Genomic DNA, 18,128 nt, shown 5'->3' with positions numbered 1-18,128 from the left:
AAACTCTATCTAATATCTGTGTTAAAGAATGTCACAGAACAGGAAATTGATCAATCCACACTGTGTAATTCATCTGTAAGGAATAGATTTATTGCTCTAATATCACAAGAAACATATCCTCACAATTCAGTAAGAGATCTCTGAAGTGAGCTAATAAGACACAGTTCTCATTTTCTCAATGAAACGGTGGAGTGCATTGGTTGTGGCATCCATGCGGCCTCCCCAGCAGATGCAGAGATGCAGATCTTTGTGAAGACCCTGACTGGCAAGACCATCACCCTTGAGGCTGAGCCCAGTGACACCGTTGAGAATGTCAAAGCTAAAATCCAAGACAAGGAGGGCATCCTGCCTGACCAGTAGTGACTGATTTTTGCAGGCAAACAGCTGGAAGATGGCTGCACTCTCTCAGACTACAACATTCAGAAAGAGTCCACCCTGCACTTGGTGCTTCGTCTGCATGGTGGCATCATCGAGCCCTCCCTCTGCCAGCTTGCCCAGAAGTACAACTGTGACAAGATGATCTGCCGCAAGTGTTATGCCCATCTGCACCCCCGCGTTGCCAACTGCTGCAAGAAATGTGGCCACACCAACAACCTGTGCTCCAAGAAAAAGTTAAATAAGGCCCCTCCATCATCTCCTCTGGCTTACAGGGTGGTCTTCTGCCTAATCCCTATGACCCTGGGCCTCAATAAAGTTTCACTTTCATTGACTGGAGCAGACCAAAATAAATAAATAAATAAATAAAGACAATTCTCTTGTACAAACCTAGTAGGCAACTTTAGGTTTTGTTATGTCCAACAACATATCACCTACTTCACTTTTAACAAACAACTTAATTGTGTGTGTGTTCATCTCTGGCCAAAAAATAAAAAAAAATAAAATAACAATGGGCTGTTGTTTGTCTGGCTGCCTGGTTATCTTAAAAAGTTTTGGTTATATGGTCTTCTGTTTTTGACAAAGTGAAAATAAGTCCTTTTTTAAACATATTTTTGAATTCCTCTTTAGCTTAGCCAGCTGGGCTTTAGAAAAAGTTTTCTGGACTAGAAATAAATGTTTGCTTACACTCTCCCCTTTTCTGGTCTGTTGTAAGAAGTCTACTGCCAGTCTCATTCATTTCACAGTGTTCACTATTGACCCCCAAACATTTGTTTTATAGAAATCAGTAATAATCACAAGTATTTTATTCAAGAGATTGAAGTATGGTGCAGTGGCAAGTGTTTGGAAATGGAAGTCAGACTAACTTCTAGTTACTCTCCTAACACAACTAACGTGAATTAGCTGTTCAATTAAGCTTTTCTGGCTCTCAGTTTCTTTAACTATAAAATGAGGAGGTTGAATGACAAACTAGATAAAATCTAGCAAGTTATAATATTTAACTTCTCTTTGTATCACTGCCTTTGTGTATAAAACAAAAGTAATATTACCAACTTCAAGGGTTGTGAGGAGTAAATAGAATACACTTCCAGTGACTATGGAAAGTCCCAAATACCCCCCTAACATTCCTACAAACTTATGGGACTTTTCTTGGCCCACTGTGGCTTTGATAGATTGTTTCCACTGAATTAATTCAAGTCAGGGTTTGTTTCATTGTCCTATGTGTGTTGTCCCCATTTCATGACATAAGCATCTTATATGTGAAATTCAGCCCTTCTCCTTGATTTCTCCAAATGAACAAAGAGCGCACACACACACACACACACACACACCCCCATATACACACAAAACAATTGTGTATGTACATCAGATTTTACTGAAGGTTGCAAAAAGTGCAAGTATTTACCATTCAAGTGTAGAAACAACCTGAAATACTAGTTATCCACGTTCTTAAGAAAAATAAATCCATCATTTCTATAACTTGAGTTCTGTCTTCTTTTCCTTCTCTCTTGTGTTCCTGGGATCCCCGCATTCTTCTCACTGTGGAAGACAGAACAAGAATACTTTTGTCGGCCTCAGTTACAAACTCTGTAACCAGCCACCATCATATATCACTTTTAGAACCTTCGATACAAAGGCCTTCAGTTTAAGATATTCTGGCTCCTTAAAAGTAACTGCAGCCAGTCTCTGACTCCATTGTGCATGCTCACTTCCCTCAAGGGCTGTGCACTCCTAAACAATAGACATTTTATGCCATTTTTCTTTAAGTCTCAATAATTAGCACCATGCTTGTCATATATCAGCACATAACCAATTTTTATTCCTTGAATACACTATGTATACTTAGATGGTTTACAGACTCATGCTTTTATTTAAAGTGGTAGAAAACATGTATATAGCAGTTACTATGTGCCAGGCTATCATCTAAGAATTCCACATGAATCTGTGCACTTAATCTTCATGACAAACCAATGAAGTAGGTGCCTTTATTAACCCCATTTTACAGACAAGGCATCTGAGGCACAGACAGTTGGGTAACTTGTATCAGGTCACAGCTAGTATGTCCAACTTGAATTTCAACCCAGCCCATTGAGTTCTAGAGTCAATCTCTTAAATACTGGATGGTAGTTCCTCTATATGCCATAGTCAGAAAAGTTCTCACTGATCAATACAATGAAATGTTTATTATTTTACAAGCTTGATATGTCCAGCACCTGTCATGCTATTTAAAAAGGACCTTAAACATGTTGCATCCAAGTATAAATGTTTGGGTAATTGAAGGGATTTTTTTTGCAACTAAAGAATCTATCTGATTGAAGAGACCATGAACACCACATATTGCCATCCCTTTCAATTCAGCTACTGTGAATAAGTTGTCTTCCCTATGACAAGAACATTCACTTGTGTCATCTTACTAAATTTATGCAACAACCCCCTCCTTAGCTCAACAGCATTGTCAGTTTGGGAGCTGATGTTATCCTAGTGTTAATTTTACTGTCACATGGAGACAGGACCATTTCAACTTTTTCTTATGGGGCATAATATTATCAACAAGTACAAAGGTCATTGGTTTTGTTTTGAATTAGGACAAGAAAATGTAGAAAACCTGAGATTATAGTCCCATTTGAAATTGGATATTTCTTATTTTGTAGGTGTGATATCATGACCCCTGGACACAAACTGCCTAAAATGTGACTCCTATCTTTGCTTAAACTGTGGCTTAAAACTTTAAGGAAGTTATATAATATCTCTGTGCCTCAATTTCCTCAACTGAAAATGAGGCTAATAATAAGACTAACCTCATAGGGCTACTTTTAAGATTAAGAAGTTTAATGCATGTAGAGTGCTTAGGACAAGGTCTAAGAGTGTTTGTTCAATCAATAAAATATTACGCTTGCTCTCTAAAATCTTCCTAGGTAGTTATAAATTTTCAGTGGTTCCAGAATTTGTTAAATAATGATGCCATAAGTTCAGGTTCATTTTCATTAATAAAAAACAAACATATATGTTCTCTTTGGAGACATGTCCATTCAGTTTTTTGCCCATTTTTAATTGGATTGTTTGTTTTTTAGTGTTAAGTTTTATAAGTTCTTCATAAATTTTGGATATTAACCCTTATCAGATGTATCAGTGAATATGTTCTCCCATTCAGTGGGCTGTATATTCACTTTGTTGATGGTTTCCTTTGTTGTGCAAAAACTTGTGAGTTTGATGTAGTCCCATTTTTTCTCTTGTTACCCTTGCCTGAGGAAATATATCAGATAAAATATTGCTATTAGAAATGTCTGAGATTTTACTGCCTATGTTTTCTTCTAGGATTTTTAGGGTTTTGTGTCTAACACTTAAGTCTTTGATCCATTTTGACTTTATTCTTGTGTGTCATATAAGAAGGTGACCTAGTTTCATTTTTCTTCATGTATCTGTCCAATTTTCCCTACACCATTTATTGAATAAACTACCTTCAGACCATTGTATGTTTTTGCCTTATCTGTCAAATATTAATTGACTGTAAAGGCATGGGTTTATATCAGGGCTCTCTATTCTGTTTCATTGATCTATATGTCTGTTTTTATGCCAGTACCATGCTATTTTGGTTACTATGGCCTTATAGTGTAGTTTGATATCAGGTAGCATAATTCCTCCAAATTTGTTCTTCTTTCTAAAGATTGCTGTTGCTATTTGGGGTCTTTTGTGGTTCCATATACATTTTGGAATATTTGTCTAGTTCTGTGAAGTATGTTATTGGCATCTTGTAAGGAATTGCATTAAATCTATAGATTGCTTTGGGTAGTATGGACATTTTAATGATGTTAATTCTTCCTATCCATGAACATGGTATATGCTTCTCCAAGGAAGGCATACAGATAGCCCATAGACTTATGAAAAGATGCTCAACATCATCAATCATCAGAAAAATGTAAATTAAAAGCACAATGAGATATCACCTCACACCTGTCAGAATGGCTATCATCAATAAATCAACAAACAACAAGTGCTGCAGAGGATGTGGTGAAAGGGGAATCCTTTTGCACTATTGGTGGGAATGCAGATTGGTGCAGTCACTGTGGAAAACAGTATGGAATTTCCTAAAAAAAATTAAAAATGGGCCCTAGCTGGTGTGGCTCAGTAGATTGAGCACTGGCCCGTGAACCAAAGGGTCACTGGTTTGATTCCCAGTGTAGGGCACATGCCTGTGTTGCAGTCCAAGTCCCCAGTAGGGGGCATGGGAGATGCAAACATACATTGATGTTTCTCTCCCTCTCTTTCTCCCTCCTTTCCCTTCCCTAAAAATAAATAAATAAAATCTTTAAAAAAATTAAAATGGAACTGCCTTATGACCCAGTGACTCCATTTCTACCACAAAACACAAATTCAAAAAAATATATGTACCCCTATGTTCATTGCTATGTTATTTATAATAGCCAAAATTTGGAAGCAGCCCAAATGTCCATCACTAGATGAGTGGATAAAGAAAGCACTGATACATTTACAAAATGGAATACTACTCAGTCACAAAAAATTAGAAAATTTTACCCTTTGTGACAGCATGGATGGATCTGGAGAACACGATACTAAGTGAAATAATTCAGTCAGAGAAAGATAAGTACCATGTCATTATACTTATATGTGGAATATAATGAAGAAACTGAACTAATAAGCAAAATAGAAACAGACTCATAGACAACAAGATGACAGCTCTGGGGGGTTGGTGGAATGGAGACATCAAGCAAAAAAGAATAAGAACTCATGGACACTGATAACAGTGTGGTGATTGCAGTGGGGGTGTGGGTGGAGGTGGAAAAGGGTATAAAAGGGATAAATGGTAATGGAAAATACAATAAAAACAAACTACTCAAAAATAAAATAAAAATAAGAAATCATTGTTTAAAAAATAACAAAAAAACCCCTCAAACTGTTCTGATGTGTAGATTCAAATGCTAATATGTGAAGTTCTTATTTTATCTCCAAAAGAAAAGCAAATATTTTAAGATTGACAATTAGTAACAGTTGGAACAAATATAGAATTTGATATATATGAATATAATTGTATTTTTAAAATACTAATTCAAAAAAATTTTTTGTGACAGAGGAACATTTGAGGGCTAATTTAAGTAAATATTCAAAAGGGGAAAAATTAGGGGATAAAAGTCTATTTCACCAGCTGGGAAATGTCTGCAGATATAGTGAATACTTAGTCAGCAGATCTCTATTTTTGTTCAAGCAGCTTGCCAAGAAATACAGTGGCTGCAGTTTTCTCCCTTCCCTAATGTGAACTGGAGCTCAGCTAGGAATGCTGAAAATGGATGCCCATCCTTTAATGTGCCTGAGTGGGCGACGGTTAGTGTGCAGGTCAGCAGATTCGCATCCTGCTCTCTACTGTGGGAATTGGCCCAGTTAACAAAGGCAAACTGGGTTAGGTCTGGGTTGACAACATGCTGTTACTATTTGAGTATGCTTCATGAACAACAAGCCTAAGCTCTCTTGTAAAAATTATTGTGTAATACTCTTGTTTCCTATTTGTCTTAGAAAGCAATAATGTATATGAATGTTTTTCTGTGAGGGCTAAGAGATTCAAGACTTAAAATGTGGAGATGAGCACTTTCTAGTTTATGGTGGTTTTATGTATATGGCCTGTCTTAACTACCTTCATACTTTTCCTCACACTGCCTGGCACCAGGAATGGCTTTGTCCTTTCTTCCATATTTTTCATCTCCAAATCCTAGCTTCTCTTTAGGCCCTGAAGTAAATGTTAGCACATCCATCAAGTCCCTATTGATAGCTCCGGTGGGAAGTAATCAATTCTTTACTTGAATTCATGAAATGTGTCATCTGTACCTGTTTTAGCATATGGTAACTTTCTACACTGCATTCTACCAGTTTATGCATTTATTTTATGCCCTTACCAGATTTTAAACTTCTTCTTTTTAAAGATTTAATTAATTTATTTTTAGACAGAGGAGAAGGGAGGAAGGGAGAGAAACATCAATGTGTGGTTGCCTCTCAAGCGCCCCCTACTGGGGACCTTGCCTACAACCCAGGCATTTGCCCTGACAGAATTGAACTGGTGACCCTTTGGTTTGCAGACCAACGCTCTAATCCACTGAGCCACACCAGCCAGGACAAAAGTACCTTCATTATGACATAAATCACTATTGAAATATTTAGTGAATGACATTCATTACTGTGAATAAATTATACTACATAGATATAAATTGGTGATTCTCTTTTATAACCTCTAAATTATTGTGGATATTTTATGTTATTAAAGTTAATATAAAATTTAACTATTACTAAAATTTAGTGTTGTTTTCTATATGTATTATTTTTAAATATTACAGATTTTAAGTAAAATAATAAACGATTAATTTTTTCCAGAAATTAGAAAATTTTTTAAAAGTATATATGAGGAACAGAAAACAGACATCCAAAAGGCATTGAGAAAGATATAAAAGAAGTTATTTGGATCATTGAATAAAATGTTGGGGAAAGTACATAAAGTGCCATGAAAATGAATAGGAAATTAATTCAGAGCTATGAGTTCCAGCAGAATATATAAAAGATAAGTCCTTGATGCAGTGTACCTTCTACATACATGTAAAGCATATCTGATGAATTTCAAGAAAAAATTAGCAAGATGAATCCTAATAATTCATTAAAAATAAAATTTCTGCAAATTCAAGAACATGGCAGTGTAGTTTGGTTACTGAATGGTGGAAGACTCTTGTGGAAAATTATCCATCTCAGATAAAAAATATACCTTTGGAAAGGGTAGGAAGTTTCCAGAAACATTTACATGAATTCTTCCAAATAGTAGAATCAAAACATTACTAGATCTTGGTTAATTTATTCTACCTTAAAGGGTTTAATTTTCTCTATGTTTTCCACTCTTCTTGGATTGGAACAATATATTGAAGATAATTGTGTGTATATTTTTAGAAAATGCGGGCAAAATAAAATGCATACCAATGGTAGGCTTCAATATTTATAACTGAAGTCAGCTGTAGGACAGAGATAATTTATCAGAAAAATTCAGAAAACTTTGATGAAAATTAAATAAACATGATTTAATTTTTTATTGACAGCATTATTGAAATATAATTCACATACTAAATGACTTGCCCATTTAAAGTATATTATACAATGTTTTTAGTATATTCACTTGTACAACCATTGCACAATCAATTTTAGACATTTTTATTACCCCAAAAAGATATCCTGTGCTTATTAGAAGTCACAATTTTCTGTAATGCTTGTCTACCCCTCTGATGTAAGCAGCTGTATTAGCCTACTTGTGCTACCCTAACAAAATGCCACCAACTAGGTGGCTTGAATAATAAAAATTTATTTTTTCACATGCATGGAGACTAGAAGTCTGAGATAAAGGTTTTGGCTGATTCTGTTTCTGGTGAGAGCTCTTTTCTGTCTTGCAGATGTCCTCCTTGTTATGTTATCACAAGGCCTTTTTTTGATGCATGAGCATGGGAAGAAAGAGACAGGGATGAACTCTGGTGTCCCTTCTTATCAGGACCCTAATTCTAACAGAGAAGGCCCCACCCTCATGACCTCATTAACCTTAATTACTTCCTTAGAGGCCCCATCTCCAAATACAGCCACCAAATACTGCTGGATAGGTCTTCAACAAATGAATTTAGGGGAGATACAAACATTCAATCCATAACATTGTGCCCTGGCCCCTCAAAACATATGTCCTTCTTACTGACAAAATACATTCATTCCATCTCAACAGCTGTTCAAATTTTACTCATTCTAGCACGGAGTCTAAAGTCCAAAGTTCCATCTAAATATCCAAATCTAAATCTGATATGATATGATTAATCCTGGGGCAAATTTCTCTCTAGCTGTGAACCTATGAAACCAGTCAAATTAGTGCTTCACAAATAAAGTGGTGGGACAGGCATGGTATAGACATTCCCAGTACAGAAGGGAGAAATTGGAAGGAAGAAAGGATGACAGTTCTCAAGCAAGTTCAAAACCTAGCAAGGTAAATTCAATGAGATCTTAAGACTTGAGAATTAACGTCTTGGCTTTCATGTTCTGCCCTCCTGATCCATTGGGGGTGTTCTGCAGAGCAGCCCATCCACTTTCTCTGTGGGAAAACTTGAATGGAAGTGGCCAGGCCCTCTGAAACTAAGGAAAGGAGTACTGCCTCTGAAGTTTTTGACACTGAGTAGAAAACAGGTTTTGTCTTCTGAGCTTATGGTGGAAGGGGCAGCCCTAATGATCTCTGGATTCCCTTCAGAGTCATTCTTACATTTTTTGCTATTTCTAAAGGTTACACATATTCTTAACTATTCAGTTAAGAACTATTTTCCTGTCCTTCTTGGACCAAACAAGAGTGTGTCTCTTCTGGTATATTATCATCTCTATTCCTGGCTTCTGTTGAGATGCCTTACAAAAACCATGATTCATAGCCATGCTAATCTTATCAAATGGTTGTTCAGCCACACTCTCTTAGTGTTCCTTTGAAGCACGTGTACTTTTGCAATATGAACAGGCTATGAATTTCCAAATCTTCAAGTTCTTGTTCCTTTTTGCTTTGCTATCCCTTCAATTTACTTTTCTCCTCTAGAGTTTTACTAAGGTAAGGAAAAACCAAGTCAGTCCTTTGACATTTTGCTTAGAAATCTCCTCAGCTAAATATCTAACTTCATCTGTCACAAGTTATACATTTCACAAAATACTAAAGCACATTTTGGCCAAGTTCTCTGTCACTTTATAACAAGGACAATCTTTCCTCCATTTTCTAGAAAGCTGTTCCTTGTTTCCATCTGAGACTTTACCACAATGGTCTTTAACATCCACATTTCTACCAATATTCTGTTCATGATGATATATGTATTCTTTAAAAAGATGAAATCTTTCTTTCCAGCTCTCTTCTTTTCCTTCTGAGCTCTCACCAGAATTATCTTTAAGATCCATACTTTTACCAACAATCTTTTCATGGCAATCTTGTGTTTTTCTAACATGTGTCTCAAAATTCCTTCAGCCTCTAACCATTGCTCAGTTCTAAAGCCACTTTCACATTTCTGAGTATTTGTTACAGTAAAACCCAAATTCTCAGTCCCAAAATATGTATTTGTCTACTCAAGCTGCCATAGCAAAATACCATAGAGTCGCTAAAAAAATATAAATTTATTTTCTCACAGTTTTGAGACTAGAAGTCCAAGATCAGGGTTCCAGACAATCTGGTTTATAGTTTTGACTCCCTTCCTATCTTGCAGATGTCATCTTTTCTCTATGTCTTCTCCTATCCTTTCCTTGATGTGTGAGTAGGAATAAAAAGAGTGAGCACCCTGGTGTCTCTTCTTATAAGGAAACAAATCCTAAAAGATCAGGGCCATACCTTTATGACCCCATTTGATCTTTCTTAGAGGCCCCTTTGCCAAATATGAACACACTGGGGGTCTGGGTCTTTAACATATGAATTTAGGAGAAACTCAGACATTGAGTCCATAACAACCATTAATTTACTTTTTGTCTGCATTGATTTGACTATTCTTTTTTTTTTAAAGATTTTATTCATTTATTTTTAGAAAGGGGAAGGGAGAGAGAAAGAGAGGGAGAGAAACATCAATGTGTGGTTACATCTCGTGCACCCTCCACTGGGGACCTGGCCTGAAACCCAGGCATGTGCCCTACACTGGGAATCGAACCGGTGACCCTTTGGTTTGCAGGCCAGCACTCAATCCACTAAGCTACACCAGCCAGGGCTGATTTGACTATTCTGAACATTTTATGTAAATGGAATTATACAGTATTTTGTCTATTGTGACTATCTTCTTTGACTTAGCAAAATGTTTGCAAGGTTCATCCAGATTCGTAGCATGTATTAGTGCTCCATTGTTTTTATTGATAAAAGTCACATTGTATAGATATCCAACATTTTATTATACATTTATCATTTGATATACATTTGGGTTTCAGCTTTTTGGCTATTATGAATAATGCTTCTGTGAATATTCATGAACTGTGTGTGTGTGTGTGTGTGTGTGTGTGCGCGCGCGCGTGTGTGAGGTGGATGTTGGTTTTTATTTCTCCTGGAAATACTTAGCTGTGCAATTGCTACATCACATGGTAACTCTATGATTAACTACTTGAGGAACTGGCAGAATGTTTTTCATGTGGTAGGTTGCACCATATTACATTCCTACCACCAGTAAAATGGAGGATTCCAAATTGTCACTATCCTCATGTGGCATGATTCCTCAAACTTTATTCATTTTTAAAATATTATTTTGGCTACTATTTTTCCTTTGATTATCTACATGAATTTAGGGCTCAGCTTGTCAAATTTTGGCAAGAAGGCAAAAGGGATTGTCTTGAAATTGTAGATCAATTTGAGGAGTATTGTCATTTTAATAATATTTTCCAATTACTTAAGTGTTCTTTAATTTACTTCAATGGTATTTTGAAGTTTTCAGTGTCCAATTCTTGGGCTTTTTGTGAATAATGTTCCCAGATATTTTATTTTGTTTGATGCTATTGTACATGAAATTGTCTTCTATTGATGAGTCTACAAGATGGCTGATTATTTTTTCTGTCAATTTAAATCTACTGTTTAACTTTCTACTGATTTTTTCATTTCACATATTGTACTTTTAATATCCACAATTATTTTAGCTCTTTTCCATGATTTTTGTCTCTTTATTATTTTCTATTGAATAAGAAATTGTCACTTTAACTTCCTTTATGCCTTTTTTAAACATATTTTTATAGCCAGTTTTACTCAATAACATACTTAATCCAATTAAAAATATCCAAAGGAAAGGTAAGAAATCAACAATATACAAAGTTTTATTTAATTAAACTAAAACAAATTCATTTTAATAGGTGCAAGCTACTTAAAGAAACAGCTCCAAAACAATTGAGTGCATTGAATACTAACTACTTATATCACATCAGCATTGTGAAGAGTATAGAGTTTGACATTCTCAACATTAATACAACTATCATGAGTCAAGAGGAAAGTAAGAATCACAGAAGCTGTTTCAAAGTAATGGACCTACTACAGGCAACTGTTTCTAATGTAAGGAAGAAAATCAAATATGAGGCAAGAAATTCAAAGAGCATCAAAAAGAGACAGTGGATAGTTAAGTTGACCAAACAACCATTAAAAATTGAAAAGGGTATTTTGTTCATTAGATTCCTGGGAGAAGGTGGAAGGATTGAGAAAAAAAGAAAAAAAAAACAGAAGAAACTCATGGACACAGACAATAGTGTGGTGATTGCCAGGGGTGGTGAAAAGTGATGGTGGAAGAGGGTATAGTGGGTATAAATAATGACTGAACAGAGACTTGACTTGGGGTGGTGAACACACAATACAGTGTATAGATGATGTGTTGTGGAATTGTGCACCTGAAACCTGTATAATTTTGTAGTGTCATCCCAATAAAATCAATAAAAAGGAAAACATAAGAAGGACAACCTCAAAAATAGTAATGGACTATTTATTGATGAGAAAATTGACACTCATTCTTCAATAATACATGGATTTATATAGATGAGAGTACTGATATAATTTAAAAGTCTAAATTATATTAAAATGTTTTAAAATTTATTTTTATTGATATGTAATTCACAGTATGTAATTTTAAGATGTATAATGTATTGAGTTGCCATATACACATATATTGATATATGATTACCACCATAATATTAAATAAAACCTCTATCACATCACATAATTATTATTTTTTATGTGATTAAACAAAACCTCTATCATATCACATAATTCTTTTTTGTTTTTTTTTTTTGGTGAGGAAAATTGAGATCTAGTTTCTTAGCAGCTTTCAAGTTTATAATATACTATTGTTGTCTGAAACCACTCTGCTGTGCATTTGATCTCCAGAACTTATTTATCTACTAGTTGTTAGTTTATGCCCTTAAACAACATCTTCCCAAATACCCCAAGCCCTGGTAACCACCATTCTATTCTGTTTTCATGAGTTCAACTTATTTAGATTCTACTTATAACTGACATCATATAATATTTGTCTTTCTCTGTATGACTTATCTCACTTAGATTAATGTCTTCAGGGTCTATCCATGTTCTTGCAAATGACATGATTTCCTTTTTCTCATGGCTGAATACTATCCCATTGCATAAACTTGGTGGGGCAAAAGTAGGCTTACAATTTTTCTCATGGAAAATAATATAACAATTAATATATAATAAAACAAGAATAAACCTGTGTTTTACATGCAGCTGTAAACTTATTTTGTCCTACCCTGTATAAATCACAACTTTTTTTTAATCTATTCATCTGTTGAAAACACTTATGTTGTTTCCATATCTTGGTTATTATGAATAATGTTGCAGAGTGAGAGGAGGCATGGGGTTAACACTGGTGGTGTTGAGGTTTCCTTTAGACCTGGTGAGGAGAAGTTGGGATAAGGAACTCCCAGAGGTTCCTGAGCAGACTTTCTGCTAATGTCCTGGACAAAGTTAGCAGGAATAATCGTCCTTAAATTTCCTTTGATATTCTTATCTGCCACTTTTCTGATCTCCTCCCTCCTCTCAATCATGGAGGTCCTACCTTAGTACTCTGGGTGCTGCTGAATAGAAATGGTTTTCTCCAGCCATGTCCTGCACAGTTGGGGGAGCCTGGTACTTACTCACTGCTCTCCTTTTCCTCAATGTGGAGATACAGTTTGGTTCCATGCAAGATTGAGTGAGCTGGTGGAGGGTTGGTGTTATGGTGTTGGCAAAGTTCCTCTTACCATCACCACTGTATACTGTAATTTCCCCTTGGGAATATTAGACTTCTGCAAATTCTTGCTTACCCATGGGTATCTTCTCAAATAGCATGCCCCAGCTTATTTCCCCCCTGACTGAAGGAATGAAGTTGGAACAGGTTTGCTGACTGCTCTGGTACTGCAGCCCACACAAAGATCTGTCTGAGTATATCTGGATGCACAAATGGGTTTGACTCCGCCTGGATCCCTTGGTACATGGTGCCTACAATTCCCACAAAGGCACTTTGGTTTGTGGATGGATATCAAATTCATTGTCCAAAAGGAGAGAGAAAACAGAAACCTTGCATGCCACCATGAAGCTGATGGCACTGTCTTTCCTTACCTTAAGTATTTTTTTTTTTAGTACGACTGCTTTTAAGTCTGTTCAGTTTGACATCTAGGCTCTTTTAAAGGCATTTTCTGTTGCCTACTCCCCCCACCCCGTGTATGAGTCACACTTTCCCATTTTTGCATGACTTTTGTTTTTAAAAACTGGACATTTTAGGTAATACATTGCAGCAATTCTGGATACCAGTATTCTTCACATTCAGGGGCTTGTTTTTTCATTGGTTCCTAGTTCAACTTTTAAGACAAAGTCTAGTATTCAGAGGATACCCACATAGAATAGTGAATTTTCTTCATTTGGAAGAAACTACAGCCACATTTTATAATATTATGGTAAAATATTTATATAAGAGATACAAGAGCACAAGCATCAATACCATATCATATATTATTTGGAAGTTTAGATACAAAACTAAATAGTGAAAAGTAATAGATAATGAGTAGAATGAAATAATTTTGACTAATGCAATACATTTCAGACATTATTGTTATTTTGTATATAATGCATTATTGTAATCTCTATTGAGCACATAACATTTTTGTTAAATTTATGGATTTCCCAATAGCAAAAATTTCTATATGTGTGTATTTTTAGAATTTTTTTATGGTTCAGGGAATGACAATCTGGAAAAAGATAATTTACTTTTTTTTGGACTATACAAAGACCAAGTCAAAATAAACATTATTTGAGGTGCTAGAGATTCACTAATTCCATATGTATAGAAAACAATGAATTATGCTTCCAAAAAATCTTGATTCTAAAGCCTTCTATATTCCCTGGTATGCACTTTTTTCTACTTGGACTGAATAATGCATCACATACCTTTTGACACCAGAGATTTTTAAAATATAATAAAAGACAAATACCGTGTCTTAGTTTCAAGAGATGTAGGTGTGTATTGAAAAATTTTACATAAATTTTAAACCTTTGTCAGATACTTTTTTTTTTTTGCTAAGTTTACATGATGATTGGTCACCAGCTGTACTGTGGACTTTTTTTTCTTTCTTTCTTTCTTTCTTTATTTTTAAATACATTTGTCTCTGCCTTCCCCCAACCACTTTCCCTTGCCCCCTCCCTCATTCCCTCCCTCAGCTCTTCCCCTTTGGTTTTGTCCATGAGTCCTTGCAATATGTTCCTTGACTTTCCCCTACCCTTCCCTTTCCCTGCCCGCCCCTCCCTCCTTCTCTCTTGTCTCTGTTGATTTCTTTTCCTTTCAGTGTTGCTGGTCATATTTTCCTTGCATCTTTGTATTTTTGGTTAGGTTCCGCTTATAGGTATTTGTCTTTCGCCCCCTGGCTTATTTCACTTAGCATAATACTCTCCAGTTCCATCCATGCTGTCGCGAAGTTTAGTATGCAGAATTTATTTTCTGGGAAACCTCAGTTTTTTTAATGCAGTCAATTGATTAAGTAAGATGTATCCACCTTATTGAAAGTCATCTTTGTATTTGTAATGATTAGGAAAAAATCAACTTTAGAAAAAGATTATGATGATATTTTCTTTAATATCCTAAATAAGGGCTTCTGAAAAAGTGTGCTTTCCAAAATATAAATCTGATCATATTATTCTCCTCTTTATAATCCTTTGAGGTTCCATTGAAATATTGTAGCCTCGAAAACAATTCCATCTAAGACCTGACTCTAATTTTTATTTGAACGACCCTCTCCTCATTACTGTGCTCCAGTTATACCAAACTTCTTGCCATTTCCTATCATACTGTACTCAATTGGGATTTTTTAATTTAAGCTTGCTTTTTTTCTCTCTACCTCGTTCATTCTGAGAAAACTTCTTGTTCTTCAAGGTATATGTCTTTAGCGTAGTGTTTCCCCACTCTTGTATACAGCCAATCAAGTTATATAGTCTTTTATCTAGTTTTCCAAAACACACTATACATAGTTCTATTAGAATATATTCAATTTATAAGTTTTGTTTTTTTATTCCTTTATTCTTTTATGACAAAAAGATAAAATTTTGAGGTGAAGGTCTATGATATTACTAGCTTTTAGTGAGTGGCTGGTACATAGCTGATGTTCTAGAAATGTTTGTTTGGAAAAAAATCTGTTGTAAAATAAAGATTGAGAGAGAATCTGATAAATATAGCATCCTGTGATATACTGTCTTCCATTCTGACAAGACCTTTAAATTTCCTTTCAAAACTGTTCTTCTATGATTATAAGATTATTTCCTTGAGTTTATCCAAGATATTTAATGACACTCTTAGTCATTTTATTATCATTCTAGTAGCTCTTTGCGTTTGGATTCTTCATATTTTTAGCAAGAGCAGCTCACATATGAATATCGTATAACCATGGCTTATAGGTAGAAATTTATGTTGTGAAACTTTCTCATCCTGTGAAACTTTCACTTATCTATAGTTTAGTATTGAGGAGGAATTATTCACACAAATGCAAAAATGTAAAAGAACAAATTCAAAAGTGGTGAGTCCATATATTTCCTCTGATTCTCCATGGCATTATATTGATTTACTTTTTCACTTCCAAGGGTCTGTATCATTTACCTACTGAGAAACATAAATATATAAATATACATATGCAAATATATGTATAAGTATATACATATGTAAAATTATCTGACAAGTAAAAAGTTAATGGTTGGCCTATACTTACAAAAGAATCATTTTTTCCAAGTTAGCATTTTTAGATGCAGAATCAGTGTCATTTAAAGCTCTGATTTGTAAATTAGAGGGAGATATTATTATCTTGAATGTTGCAAAGGTTTTATGTATATATTGCTGCATAACATTGGTTAAGAATATTGAAGAATGCACCAGTCAGAGATTCTAGTCATTTTATTTCCAGTATAAATTTTAGCACTTAGAAAGGATATAATATATATCCAATGACAGTTTTTTTTAAAATTTTTTTTAAATTAATTTATTTACTTTTTAAATACATTTGTCTCTGCCTTCCCCCCACCTCTTTCCCTTGCCCCCTCCCACCTTCCCTCCCTCAGCTCTTCCCCTTTGGTTTTGTCCATGAGTCCTTGCTATATGTTCCTTGACTTTCCCCTTCCCTTCCCTTTCCCTGCCCCCCCTTCCCTCTTGTCTCTGTTGATTTATTTTCCTTTCAGTGTTGCTGGTCATATTTTCCTTGCTTCTTTGCATTGTTGGTTAGGTTCCGCTTATAGGTGAGATCATATGGTATTTGTCTTTCGCCCCCTGGCTTATTTCACTTAGCATGATGCTCTCCAGTTCCATCCATGCTGTTGCAAAGTTTAGTACTTCTTTTTTTCTTTCTGCTGCGTAGTATTCCATTGTGTATATGTACCATAATTTTTTGATCCAGTCATCTACTGATGGGCATTTAGGTTGCTTCCAAAACTTGGCTATTGTAAATTGTGCTGCTATGAACATTGGGGTGCATAGGTTCTTTTGTATTGGCGTTTTGGTGTTCTCAGGGTATAGTCCCAGCAGGGGAATCCCTGGATCAAAAGGCAGTTCCATTTTCAGCTTTCTGAGGAAATTCCACACTGCTTTCCATAGTGGCTGCACCAGTCTGCATTCCCACCAACAGTGGACTAGGGTTCCCTTTTCTCCACTGCCTCGCCAGCACCTGTTGTTTGTGGATCTATTTATGATGGCCATTCTGACCGGTGTGAGGTGGTACCTCATGGTGGTTTTGATCTGCATTTCTCTGATGGCTAGTGATGCAGAGCATCCTTTCAAATGCCTCTGGGCCCTCTGTATCTCCTTCTTAGAAAAGCATCTGCCCAGGTCCTTTGCCCATTTTTTGATTGGATTGTTTGTCTTCTTGGAGTCAAGTCGAGTGAGTTCTTTGTATATCTTGGAGATCAAACCTCTATCTGATGTATCATTAGCAAATATATTTTCCCATACGGTTGGCTCCCTTTTCATTTTGCTGATGTTTTCTTTAGCCGTGCAGAAGCTTCTTATTTTGATGAGGTCCCACTTGTTTATTCTTTCCTTCATGTCCCTTGCTTTAGGAGACATATCAGTGAAAAAATTGCTGCGTGGGATATCTGAGAGTTTCCTGCCAATGTTCTCCTCGAGAACTTTGATGGTGTTGCGACTTATATTTAAGTCTTTTATCCATCTTGAGTTTATTTTTGTGTATGGTGTCAGCTGATGATCCAATTTCAATTTTTTTCATGTAGCCGTCCAGCTCTCCCAACACCATTTGTTGAAGAGGCTGTTATTGCTCCATTTTATGCTTCTGCCCCCTTTGTCAAATATTAGATGTCCATAGAGACCTGGGCTTATTTCTGGGCTTTCTATTCTGTTCCACTGGCCTATGGATTTGTTCTTGTGCCAGTACCAGATTGTTTTGAGTATAGTGGCTTTGTAGTAGAGTTTGATGTCCGGTACTGTGATCCCTCCTACTTTGTGTTTCTTTCTCAAAATTGCTGCAGCTATTCGAGGTCGTTTATGGTTCCATATAAATTTTTGAAATGTCTGTTCTATTTCTGTGAAATACGTCATTGGTATCTTAATAGGGATTGCGTTGAATCTATAAATTGCTTTTGGTAGTATGGACATTTTAAGGATATTAATTCTTCCAATCCATGTGCACGGCATATGCTTCCATTTATTTGTGTCTTCCTTAATTTCTTTTTTCAATGTTGTATAGTTTTCTGCATACAGGTATTTTGTGTCTTTGGTTAAATTTATCCC

At 35.6% G+C, this 18,128-nt stretch overlaps 1 protein-coding gene across 1 annotated transcript; it reads left to right on the top strand.

Moving 5' to 3' along the window:
- The first annotated feature begins 234 nt into the window (after window positions 1–234).
- Window positions 235–732, top strand: LOC129075535 (ubiquitin-60S ribosomal protein L40-like). The gene is given in 1 exon segment (XM_054579603.1): window positions 235–732. A coding segment is annotated over 1 exon segment (495 nt). The 5' UTR covers window positions 235–237.
- The last annotated feature ends 17,396 nt before the right edge of the window (window positions 733–18,128 follow it).

This window comes from Pteronotus mesoamericanus, unplaced genomic scaffold, assembly GCF_021234165.1.
Source record: "Pteronotus mesoamericanus isolate MK-2021 breed Mesoamerican mustached bat unplaced genomic scaffold, CSHL_Meso_final contig_55, whole genome shotgun sequence".
NCBI classification, from domain to species: Eukaryota; Metazoa; Chordata; class Mammalia; order Chiroptera; family Mormoopidae; genus Pteronotus; species Pteronotus mesoamericanus.
Note: the sequence above shows the minus strand (reverse complement) of the source record. Positions and strands in the feature narration are given on the sequence as shown.